Source organism: Felis catus, chromosome A1, assembly GCF_018350175.1.
Source record: "Felis catus isolate Fca126 chromosome A1, F.catus_Fca126_mat1.0, whole genome shotgun sequence".
Lineage (NCBI taxonomy): Eukaryota > Metazoa > Chordata > Mammalia > Carnivora > Felidae > Felis > Felis catus.
In genome coordinates, this window is record NC_058368.1 from 144,585,416 (window position 1) to 144,598,618 (window position 13,203).

The 13,203-nt window shown below is 40.3% G+C and overlaps 1 protein-coding gene across 4 annotated transcripts in view; it reads left to right on the forward strand.

Annotated features, from left to right (window-relative positions):
• RASGRF2 (Ras protein specific guanine nucleotide releasing factor 2) overlaps positions 1-13,203 on the forward strand; it is a 240,714-nt gene that overhangs the window by 140,093 nt on the left and 87,418 nt on the right. For all 4 annotated transcript variants that reach the window (XM_023257887.2, XM_023257899.2, XM_023257908.2 and 1 more), the window contains exon 17: positions 2,180-2,269. In XM_023257887.2, coding sequence (XP_023113655.1) covers positions 2,180-2,269 — 90 coding nt within the window. The remainder of the gene's footprint in view (positions 1-2,179; positions 2,270-13,203) is intronic.

Consider the following 13,203-nt stretch of genomic DNA (forward strand, 5'->3'; position numbering starts at 1 on the left):
TCTCCCATAATTTGTTTTAGAACATACCAAATGTCCTCTAATTGGAAGACAAACTGTCAGACCAAAAGGCAGAAATCTTTTCTCTCTCCATTGTTTAAATAAAAAATTCACAAAATAGTTGATTTTTGAAACGTTTTGCAGTGGCTTGCCATTAGGGTATGCATTCAAATAATGTTTTCCTATTAAGAGTTACAAACTTTACACACGTTTTAAACCTTAGAAATACTTAAAAACAAATTAAGTATATGTTAATCCTTACATTTTTCTTTACTAACAAAAGAAAGCAACAGTTGTTTTTGAAATGCTTCCTTCTTTCTCCTCAAGTCAGTTATTTCAAGCTGGAAGAGAAAACTATTTAGTTATGGAACAAGATTCACCCCAAGTAATCCAAGTAAAATGTAGACATTTTTTGACTTTCATACTTCTGCATATGCTCCAAATGGCCATTTCGTTTGTAACCTTGGCCATGGGGTAGAAGCTGTGGTCATTGCCATCGGATCTAAGAGAGGCTAACCTGGGTCAGGCTGTTGTCAGAAGACTTGCCCAGAAGGATACCAGCCCTTGGGGAGTGGACTGATTTCAGACTTCTGATCAATCATGGGTTACCCTGGCATTTGAGTGGTTCTGGTAAATGAAGGTGGCAAGCAAGACTTCCCTGGTCTACTATGGAGTTAGCCAAATCTCTTTACTACTCTTAGAGCTTTGGTCAGTCCAGGCCTTGGCAACTTTGTTGCTACATGGGACAGACCCCCTTTTGAGTTCATGGTAACCTGGAAGAGTTTGGGGTCAAAGCCCATGGAAGCAAAATTCTACCAAGGCAAGAGATAAATGCTCTTCACCTGGTCACTATTATCAGGGCTCTATTTTGTAGTCCCTTTTTATATATTTATTTTTGTATATAAGGTTTTGTAATTTATATCAGCAGTATTTGTAAATCCTATCTTGAATTAAACTGTCTTTTCTTTCTTCTCTGATATGACTAAATTTCACAGACATAAGACCATAGGAAGGAAGCTGAAATCTGTGATAAAATAGAAGATCCAAATAGGGACAGTATCACACATTTTCTTAGTGTGTAGCTGAAATTTTGCCTGTTCATCTGTCCTCTTGCCACCTTACTCTACAAATATTTAAAGTCTACTGCTAAAGGAGTGGGTAGAGCTGTTCTTTCTCCTTGGCTGTATTAAGCAGCTCTTTTCTTCTCTTATTTATTTATTTTAAGCATGGGTACATCACTTTAGGGACAAACTAATAAAAACCCTTCAAGTCAGAATCACAGGGAACTATTTTCACTAAAAGCCTGAATGAGGAAGAACAGTGAAGTTGGCATGAGCATTATCAGATCCTGTGTGTAAAATATCTAAGGAGGGAAGGGACTGCAAACAGGTGCTCAGAGCATCCTTTGATTTTAGAATTCATCCTAACTTTACAGGTGTTTTGAGAAGAAAACTCTATTGGTAATATGATGTACGACATTTTTAAAAAATATTTTTATATTGAGCTATAATTCACATACCACAAAGTTCACCCTTTTAAAGTATACAGTAAAGTGGTTTTTATTTATCCACAATATGGGGGTGGCCATCACCACTGTCTCACTCCAGAGCATTTGTATCACCCCAAAAAGAAACCCTGTACCCATTAGCAGTCTCTCCCCACTCCCATCTCCCCTTAGCCTCTGGCAACCACTAATCTACTTTCTGTCTCTATGGATTTACCTATTCCAAACATTTCATATGGATAGAATCATAGAAGACATGACTTTTTGTGATTGACTTCTTTCACTTAGCGTAATGTTTTCATGGACCATTCATGTTGTAATATGCATCAGAACTTCATTCCTTTTTGTAGCCCGGTAATATTCCCTTGTATTGATATAGCACATTTGGTTTATCCATTTGATGGTTGATGGACATTTGGGTATTTGTACTTTTGGGCTATTAAGAATAATGCTGCTGGGGATATTCATGTATAAGTTTTTGTTTGGATATGTTTTCACTTCTCTTGGGTATATACCTAGAGTGGAATTACCGATGTAAAATCTTGTTATTTTCCTATTAACAAGGACAGTACAGAGCATTTGGCCCAAGGTTTCATCCAGGAATGAAAATGAGAATTTTTATTATCGAATATGATCTATCTGCCTCACCATGCCATTTCCATTCTTTTAAATAACCAGGACAGACGGCTGACAACTCTCACTGCTCGGTTTCGCCTGCTTCTGCTTTTGCAATTGCCACAGCGGCTGCAGGACACGGGAGTCCACCAGGTGAGTAGGGGCGAGCAGCCAGGTACACACTTACAGCAATGTATATTATTAAATCACTGGTCTTTGGCTGCCAGTGTGTTGGTGATACACTGGGCAGCTCATCGAGAATGCAGATTCCCAGCTCCCATTCTCAGTGCATCAGACTGTCTTTTATGTATTTATTATTTGTTTATTTACTTATTTTTAACTTTCTTGTTTGTAGTTGACACACAATGTTATAGTAGTTTCAGGTGGACAACCTAGCGATTCAACATCTATATGTTATGCTGTGCTCACCATAAGTGTAGCTACCATATTATTGACTGTATTCCCTATGCTATGCCTTTTATTCTCATGACTTACTCATTTCATAGCCGAAGCTTCAATCTCCCTTTCCCCTTCGCCCACAGAGTATCTTGTAAATAAGCACCGTCGGGGCGCCTGGGTGGCTCAGTCGGTTGGGCGTCTGACTTCAGCTCAGGTCATGATCTCATGGTCCGTGGTTCAAGCCCCGCATCGGGCTCTGTGCTGACAGCTCAGAGCCTGGAGCCTGCTTCGGATTCTGTGTCTCCCTCTCTCTCTGCTCCTCCCCTGTTCACAGTCTGTCTCTCTCTGTCTCAAAAATAAATAAACGTTAAAAAAAATTTTTTTAAATAAATAAATAAATAAGCACCGTCAGGTGAGTCTCACACAGGTGGTGTGGGGGGATACTATAAAGAACTTCTGTATCACAGAAGGATGTGTTATTTCTCCCATGTTGTTTTCTGGAGTTCTCTAACCTTTTTAGCCAAATTACCAGGCACAAGTGTTTCCTTTTTAATTGAGTACAAGGCTAAAAGCATATGCAAGGTGGGAGGGAAGGCTTGTGGAGGGAAGGAAGATGGAGGGGCTATTGCTTTAGCTGACTCATAATTCACTTCCAGTAGCTTTACGATGCTTTCTGAACTCTCTTGGTTAATTTTCCAGGTAATGAAGTAGTACTTAAAATGAAGGCACAGTATTTTAATAGATGAAAATTATAATTCATTATCTCTGTCTTCTCTCATGTGCAAGAAGGACATTACGTTAAAACAAATCTTTATGTGGTTTCAACAGCCTTGTTGCTGTGAGTATCTTCATCTAAACTAACCCCATGAGTTCTAATCATCATGCTTTGTAGAACCATGAGTGAGGGTATATTTTGTTAATTAGCCATTGTTCACCTACCCCAAAAGAGTCCATTTCTAAAGCCTATGAACCTGTATTCAACAATAGTAACTAGTAGGTACTATCTGTGTGACTTCTTTCTAAATTGAAAAACAGAGAGAGATGTTCTATAATGAACATGAAGTATATATATATATATATATATATATATATATATATATAAATAAATAATACATTATATATATAATACATTATATATATAATACATTATATAATACATTATATATAATACATTATATATATAATACATTACATATATAATACATTATATATATATAATACATTATATGAATATATATGAACATGAAGTATATATATATATAATATAATACATTGTATACATTGTATAATATAATACATTATATATATATAATGGAAATCTTTGCAGATTAACCACATTCTGCCTCCAATATTTTGCCACACATGCTGCATTTGATGTGGTATGGAAAATTAGGGTGTTTTTTTTGCTCTGTTCTCAAAACTTTCTCCCAAAAGTCCCACCAACATAACACGAGACAGCCTGTAATGGTAATAGCACTGATGTCTTGTCAATCCAGTTGACTTCTGTTGTTGACTCCATTCTGTAATAATGAACATTTTTTGGTGAAGTTATAAAGGAATCTTCATTATGCTCTCAGCAGAATTGCTTATCAACTGTGATTCGTTGAGACTTTCTCTTCTGTCTTTCATTATCACAAGCTAGTCTGTCTTTGGAAAGAGCCTTCTCATAGGTTTCATAATTTAAATATGGTTCATGAAGGAAAGTAGTTTTTATGTTAATTTACAATGACCCTATTTCCGCATTTGCTGGAGGCTGGGTAGGGGAAGGTTTTTCTTTTTCACCTGGGATTGCAGCAAAAGTTCTAATGAGCTTTCAAGAATGGCTTTCTGACTTTGACTTGTCTGTGCATAATGGGCCAGAGTGTAAAGTAACCAAAACAACAAAGTCTTTCTCACCATTTGAACACTGCTGTTTCTGCTGCCCTTCTTCTTACTTCTCCCCTGGAACTGAAATAGCTTTAGGAAGAAAACTCTCTTCAGTGAGCCAGCTGAGGAGGGATGGATGGTGACTGACCACAGCCAGTGTGGCTAAGGGCAGGGTAGCCTGACCCTGAGTGAGCAAACTGCTTTTTTTATTATGGTGCTGCTGATGTTGCCTGTAATGTGATGGTGCCCCATAATTCAATTTTAGAAGTAAAGGAATTAAAGATTGGATTTGGCACTGTCTGTGGCCCTACTGTAAGGGTAGCATGTTGCACATGGGTCAGTTGCAATGGCTAATGGTGGTAAGAAAGGGGGTTTCTTCTGGAATGGAGGCCAGTATATTCCTGGGGCTCAGCCATTCCCTGGATCCCCGTAGGGGATTCCTGGAGAACTCTACAGAAGGGCTGGTTGCACAGGTGGCTGGGGAAGGTGGACTGGGAGCAGAAACAGGGAGGTGTGAAGGCAAAGATCTAGACTTACTGACAAGCCAGGGAGAGTATTAACTGCCCTGTGAAGGGCTAGACCCAGATGTTCAGGTGTTCACGGGAAGGGAGTGCTAGATAGTGGTTAACTCCCAAACCAGACTTTGTGCCCACCCTCTGATTCAGGAATCACCATCCCAGATTCACTCTAGAACCTAAGGAGTCACCAAGGCAAGCAGAAGGAGAGATTGTGTAAGTGAACACTGTGCTTGCATCAGCCTTTACAGGCTCCTGTCTGCTTGTATACTATAATGTGGGCCCACCTGATGGTGCAGGTCTGCTGTGTCCCAGCCCATGGTAGGAAACAAGGTTCCGCCCAGTTAGGTCATGTGGTCTGCAGATTGGGCTTCCATGTTTCAGGCTGTCTTCAGGCTCCCTCCTTCTTTAATCCTCTCCCACGTTCACACCCCCATCCCTACCCCCAACTCTGGGTTAGACCTGCCAATTAATGATTATGTTTTCAAATATTCACTCCAGGCATTTGCAGATTAAGCTGTTTCTCTTTAATTATTGCTTGGAAGGTTTTGCTACTTCATTAAAAGAAATTTCAAATTTAGCAAGAAAGCGGACAGAAATTTTTCTTTGTAAGGACACCAGACAAGCTGCACATGCTTGGCCTTAAAGGCAGAGAAATATAATTTTATTTGTGGAAGATGGTCTGGGATCCACTCCCTGGGGTCTGAGCCTACCTAATTTCCACATACAATGGGAAAAACATGGATTTTACCCACTGCTTTATTTTAGTACCTAGAGCCCTACCCTCTCCAAAGATAGATAAGTCTCTCCTTCCGTGTCATACCCTCTTTGCTTCTATTGGAGGTTCCTCATTGGAGATGAATGGCCCATTCTGTGGGCGTGATTGCAACCCTAAATCAATCCTTGTTAACTTCATATTATGAAGACTTAACAGCTTATTTAGCGCTTGCCTTCTGATTGGCAGCCAAGTTACATTGGGCCCACTTATGGCAGGATCTAGAATTTGGGGGCCTAACACTTATACAATTTATCTCAAGGAAAAGAATATAAAATCACAAGTACCAACCTTTAGGGCACCTCCCAGGGCTTTGGAAGAAAGCTCAGAAGCTTAAGCGTCATCGGCTTCCTGGTAAATCTGCTTATGAGTCCGCTCCAGGTCATTCTTGGAATTACAGCAGCTATAGGAAATTTTGCTCATTGGGGAGAGGGAATTGGGGGTAGGGGACCAGTCATCCTCAGTCAGTCAAATAAGTGCCCTGTCCTGGAGTGGAGCTTTAACTTTGTACAAGATCAAGACGAAGGGCAATTGACAAGGTCTTGTGTGCCACTACACTGGTTGCAATATGTATTTTAAGCATCTGCTCAAATTTAGAAGCTCTGCATTAAAGTAGAAACTAAACTGTGTGCATTTCAGACGGATGCTGATACAGGGAATCTGCAGGTGCAGTTTGGATATAGTGAAGATATGAATAGAAATGCAAATCCAATGAATAGACATATCAAGGCACGTCACTGTACTTACTACACACCTGAAGCTCTAGGGTTAATTATAGAGTTTATGAAATGATCTCAAATAACATATGGAAGTGTGAGGTGGGTTCTTTTTATGAGACTAGAAGTAATGGCAGTGGAGTTACCACAAGCAACTCTTGATTATCCATGAGCAGATTGTATGTTTTACCATTCTATGCAAGTCAAGGTAAATTAACAAAATAGAGGAATGGTTGAATGTACTTAGAGAAAAATTAATGGCACAGTTACAATTGCTTAGGGAAATAGTGAGTTCTTTACTGGTGATTACTTGGTGCTTGTAAAGTAGATTATTCATAATCTGTTTTCTCTTCTGTCAGACCACTCAAGTCAGTGTAGTCAATAGTAGATAGTGGCAGGGAACTGCTGGAGTGTAGGCGGTGTGTTTGTTCCTTCTCTGGTTACAGCATTCCCAATTTATTTCACCGAAGCTCTGACCCCTCTAGACTATGTTATTTTCTCCTTATTTTTTAAATGTTTATTTATTTGTTTTTGAGAGAGAGCACGAGCAAGGGAGAGGCAGAGAGAGAGGGGGAGAGGGGATCCGAAGCGGGCCTTGTGCTGATAGCAGAGAGCCCCCACATGGGGCTCGAACTCACAAATTGGGAGATCATGACCTTAGCTGAGATCAAGAGTTAGACGCTTAACCTACTGAGCCACTCAGGTGCCCCCGTTATTTTCTCCTTAGATAAGACAGGAAGTGGGAGGGATACTCTTCCCCAAGCTGGGTAAGGCTTAGACAGTCTTTTTCCCTGGAGAGTAGATCTTTGTTACAGAGAAGGCTCTGGGCATATTTCACAACGGTGCTCTTCTCTCTTACCTGCAAGAGCCAGAAGTAGTATGCGGGCCCCTCAGAATGTAGTCCCCAGCAGTTCTACTCTTAGGCTGGTCCACATTCAGCCTCTAGCCGTTGAGCAAAATGACCATTTGCTGTTGCTGCCAGTTCATGGCTTTAGCGACTTCTACACCAGATAAGCAGATATCAGCGATATCTCTCGGGATGTACCTGTCCCTCCAGATTTGAGAGTGGTCATTTGTCCTACAGCCTCAATTTTCTGATGTGGCCAAGAAAAGTCATTGATTTTCAGTTTTTCCAGCTTTTCTTCTTGTAAGGGCAGGTGTGTTAGCTTCTAAGTTCTTTACATGTCAGAGCTGAAATTGAAAGTCTCACTTGAAATTTTTATAGTGATTCTATTGATTCTGTAGGTCATTTTGGGGAGAATTGTCAATCTTAACAATATTTAGTCTTTTAATCTATGAATATGGAATATCTTTTTATTTATTTAGATCTGTTCTCATTTCAGCATTGTTTTTTAATTTTTCAGCATATGTCTTGCATTTGTTTTGTTGTATTTATTCCTAAATATAAATGACTCTTTTTTTGTTTGTTAGTACCCCCCCTGCCCTGCCCCATAGGAGGTATCATAGTTTGGGACATATTTTCCATTGTTTTGTGTTTTTCCAAAATATTTAAAAAAACATTTTTTCATTATTTCACCAAAGATAGATAGCTATTTGAAGTTTAGGGGTTAGAATGTATCTAATTTATATTTTTAAGTAAAACATTATTATCACTATTATTTTTTTTTTTAATTTTTTTTTCCAACTTTTATTTATTTTTGGGACAGAGAGAGACAGAGCATGAACAGAGGAGGGGCAGAGAGAGAGGGAGACACAGAATCGGAAACAGGCTCCAGGCTCTGAGCCATCAGCCCAGAGCCTGACGCGGGGCTCGAACTCACGGACCACGAGATCGTGACCTGGCTGAAGTCGGACGCTTAACCAACTGCGCCACCCAGGCGCCCCATATTATCACTATTATTAATGAAAAGTAAAGAGCTTTGGCAAACCAAATTTAAATTAACCATGATTCCAAGTCTTATTTTTAAACACACACACTGCAATGAGAGTTTTGAAACTGTGAAGTTACATCTTTAACTGTTCCAGGCTGAAGAGCAGGTAGGAAGGCTCCTGTCAGGTGGTCACTGCATTCTTTTCCTGGAAAGATGCCCTACAATAAGCTAGGTCACATGGAACACCTCCTCTGCTCATCATATGTCTTTGATACTCTTTCAAGCAGACCCAGATTCTGATTCCAGCTGGCCTGGGCACCCTCTTTCCTGACTGTGTCGCATTGCCAAGTTCACACTCTTTGTCCTGCCCTTTCCCGGGCTCCATGCAGACCATTCTCCTCTATTACTGTCTCTCCACTGCACAAGTACAATACGGTTGATTGTGCTTGTTCTCTTCTTTAATTCACTCACATTGCTTAATTGCCACTTGATTGCATTACAGTTTCATCCATTTTAGGGCCAGGCAGGTAACGGAAGGATGGGCTGGAGAGCTGATGCCATGCGTAGGGGGGACAGCCACCGCTCAGCTCCCCCCGATTTTGCCATGAGAGTACACAGACTAGGGCTGTCATATCTGTTTTCTTTCTTAAAGAAAAGCCAGAAATCTGGATATTTATGTGAAATCTGTTTTTAAACACTAGAAGTGAATTCATACTTTAAAAATACTGTCCAGGTCAAACAAAGTACTTCTGAGGACCATATTTGGCTGTGAACCACCAGTGTGTGACCTCAGATTTCCTGTAATCACTTACATCTGGAGTGTAGATTGACGGAGATAAGATTTCCTGAGACATGTCTACATACTAGCAATGGATTCCTGATCTTCTTAAGGACCCTCTCCCTGACCGTTTCCTATTCCTTTGGCCCAGCTGCTCTACAGGAAGTCCATCTCTTCTCCTCCACTTGACCACTTTGGCTTTTACTGGGTAATCTTATCTCGAAGATCTGAAGGATGCCTCATCATCACCCCCTCACCATAGAAGTAATAGCAGGTACCATTTTTCTCCATCTAGTTTTATAGATTTTAAAGTAAGTGTGAGACCCAGCGTGGTAGAGGGCTTGGCCCTCGTACTTGCACTTACTGAGAATGAGGCTCATTCAGATCTGTTCACTGTCAAGTTCCAGCTTTCCTTGTCCTTACGGTTCCCCTAGTCCCACATCACATCTCCTTCAGAAAGAACAAGATCTTGGGAAACTCGAATTAATTAATGTTGTTACTGACTCTCCCTCCTGTCTTTGTCTGCAACACACCTGTTTCATCTTCCCACTGATAGGTGTGCTTGGCCCTCACCTGACAGGTTCAGCAGCTGGTGACTCCAGACAGATGAGCTCTGGTGACATTAGTCATCCATGGGTCAATTCTGACTTGGCCAGCCGTGGGCATTGAGGATCTGTGATTTTCTTCACAGGACTGCAGAAGCGAGGGCCTTAGTACAGTGATAGCATCTGGTCGGGGGAAGCGTTTATCTCTGAATTGAGAAGTGGATTAAATTTTCCGGAGGATGTTGATTACCGTGAATTAAGCGAATGCCACATACATACCCTGCTATCTGTAGTCTGGTTCAGGATTTGTGAGAACACTCAGCTCTGTTTAAGTAGCTTATCTATTTATTGAGTGATCTTATAAGAAAGGCACAGGATGTGGGCTTTTTCCAGTGTCTGTTTTACAAGCTAAAACTGTAAATGCAGGCAGAAATCACAAATTGATTTCCTGTTTCTAACTCAGAAAGCTAATATCATGTAGATATTTCATTGCAGTGATTCTCAATGGGATGTGGGTAGGGTGGAATGAGAACAGTTAGGGACTTCTTTAAAATACCTTTATCCCCCTGAGGATTCTGATCGGCTTCCTCCCAGAGGCAGGCACTCCAAAACAGATATTGATGGAAATGTGCTGCAATGTGAATTGTGTGAAAACTGAAAAAAGGCTAAGAATAACTGCTCTACTATTTGCCATCCTTGGAAAGACTGTGCTCACTTTCTTGATCTGATTCTCAGTCTCCCAGTGTCCTGTGTCCTGGTAATCAGGGCATCGAAGGAAACAGGCTGTCTATCTAACCCAAGTTAGCAACGGCGTTCAGAAATCTAAGGTCAGGATGCTGGCTGCATATAGTATTTCTCATTTGGGGCTCTCCCCATCTTTTCATTTTCTGTGCAACACACCTGGTCAAAGTTCTTATTTATCTCCTCCTTTCCCTATTGTCCAATTGTCTTTTTTCTTTGGTATGTTCTCATCTCTTGGAGTTCTGCACTATTTCAAGGAGGTATGTCCTATTGCCAAGGCTGGCTAAATACTTTGTAGGGGCCAGTGCAATAAGAAAGTGCTGGTCCCCTTGTTTAAAAAACTATAAAGAATTTTAAGACAGTGATAGTTAAGCATTAAACCAAGTGTGGGCCCTTCTAAGCTTAGGGCACAATGCATTCCAGGTTTCAAACCATGAAGCCAGCCAGGCTTGCATCCTGTAGGCTTGTCAGGAGTCTGATAGAATCTTAATGCTCAGGATATGCCCTTTAGTGCATTTCCAGGGTTATATTCTGGTTCTGTAGAGCTTCTCCACAGTGAAAAAGATACTAATAGTAAAGCAATCCTGTTTGTTTTGAAGGTGAAAAATCTTAGGCTGGAGGAGACTAATTAGAAAGAGAAAAAAAAAAAAAATCTAAACCCAGGACTCCTGAATCTTTGAAGATTACAGATTAAAAAAAATTAACATACACTACAGTACTTTTAATAATGAGAGAATGTAATCTCTGATGAGTCAGAAATAATTTCACTAGTGATGACTCAGTGGTCATAAAACAAAAATAATCCTCATATAAAACTAAAACATTTCCTGGCTTCCTGGACTTTTTGTTTTTTTTTTTTTAACTTTTGTAATAAATGCAAGAAGGCAAATAATCAGTAATAGGCATGTCAACACTACAAAAAATTGGAAATCATGACTCTGTAAAGTTAAGAGTAGTAGTCCCAACAATATGTAATGAAAAGTGAAAATTTTCAGTGAACTTTCCTTTTTTTAATGTTTATTTATATTTTTTGAGAGAGAGAGAGAAAGAGTGTGAGTGAGGGGTGAAGAGAGAGGGAGACACAGAATCTGAAGCAGCCTCCAACTCATGCAGGGCTTGAACTCCCAGACTTCAGGATCATGATCTGAGCCAAAGTCAGATGCTTAACCGAACAAGCCACCCAGGTGCCCCAGTGAATTTTCTACTGGGAGAAATAAGCAGTGATACTACTGTGGTTATGTAATATTGCATCAGCTCCATACATTAAGAAGGATGAGATAAGCTTTTAGTTACAACCTTTTTCAAAGTAGTATATCAGAGATTAATTGTGGCAGTAGAAGTAACATATAGAAATGTCTGCTTGTGCACAGTTAATGGTGCAAGTCAGCACAGGTGAACCGAATCTTAAAGCTTCTAAAGTCTGTGGTAAGAGAGGAATGGGCTTTTCATCTACCAGGAATATCCCCTGAGAGCACAGGTCCTGCACGTGTCCTAACCTTATGCAACCCAAAGTGTCTGGTTCAGGTTGTTTCTCTTACCAGCATTTGTGGCCTCGAGCCTTACAATTGGTGGGAAGACCTGAAGAAGCAACTTGTTAGCATGTAATTAGTCTGTTTTATTGATTGTGAATCATTGTAATTGTGGATGGCTTTTACAGAGCGTCTCCCAAAGTCATACCCACATCTTGTAAACCCCTGTCTTATGCTGCCCTCTTGGGCATTTCTATATACAAATTGAGTCAACATGACAGTAACAGCAACAATAAGGTTACATCATTCTATAGGGTATATATACGAAGCACTATTTTAAGCTTTACGGATATTAACTATATGTGAAATAGTTACTGGCATTATATTTTCTTGTCAATGGAGGAAATTAAGATACAGAGAGTTAAGCAAATTATCTAAGGTCACGTAGGTATTAAGTGACTGTTTTGAATCCTGTCATCCAGGAATGAACAGAGGATGTACAGCACCAATTATCAATCCCAACCTCTGCCTTGAGTATATAGAGCAGGGCTGGAACTTCATTCTTTGGGTTTCTCCAGTGCCACCATTTTGTTCGGAGAAGGACATGAACATTTCTGTTGAGTGGTCTGGTGGTTTTAAAAATATGCCCCCCAGTTCTTTCAATACTGCTTCCTTCAAGAGGTGGAGTTTAATTTCTTCAACTTTTTATGTGGGAGCACTCAGTCACTTGCTTTTAACAAATAAAATTAAGCAGAAGTGATCATGTTTGAATTTGACACCTAAATCATCAAAAGGCACACTGACCTCTCTCTTGGTCATTCTCACTTAGATTGCTTGTTTGGGGGTGGCAGAGGTGGGGTGCAGGAAATCATCTTCCATGTCATGAGGAGAGGCCCATGAGGCTAGCAAGAAACTAGAAAGTAGGCCTCTGGCCAACAGCTGCATGAGTGGGCATGGACATAGATTTTCTAGCTCCTGTCGAGCCTTTAGATGACTTATAACCCTGGTGGTCATCTGGATGCAACCTCATGAGAAACCATGAGCCAGACTCACCCCTCTGAGCCACTTCTAAAACCTCATCCTGAGGAACCTATGTGACCATAAATGTGTTTGGAGTCTCTAAGTTATAGGGTAAGTTGTTGTGCAGCAATAGATAACTACAGGTAGTGTCATGGCCAGGTTATTCATAATCAAATTGAGTTTAAGGTGCATATTTTTATTGTGGAAAGAGAAGCATGTCTGGACTATTCCCTGTGAGACAGAGCACCCTGGGCGTATTCCCTACCAAATATTTTGAAATTGAAGAATATATCTAAAGTTAACATGTGGCTTAAATCTACTTTTCAAGATGTCTAAATAGTCTTTCTCTTCTCCCTTCACCTGTAGTGCTCTGAACTGAATAGACTGATTTTTCAACTGAGAGCTGAGAGCAGTTTGATTTTAACAACTGT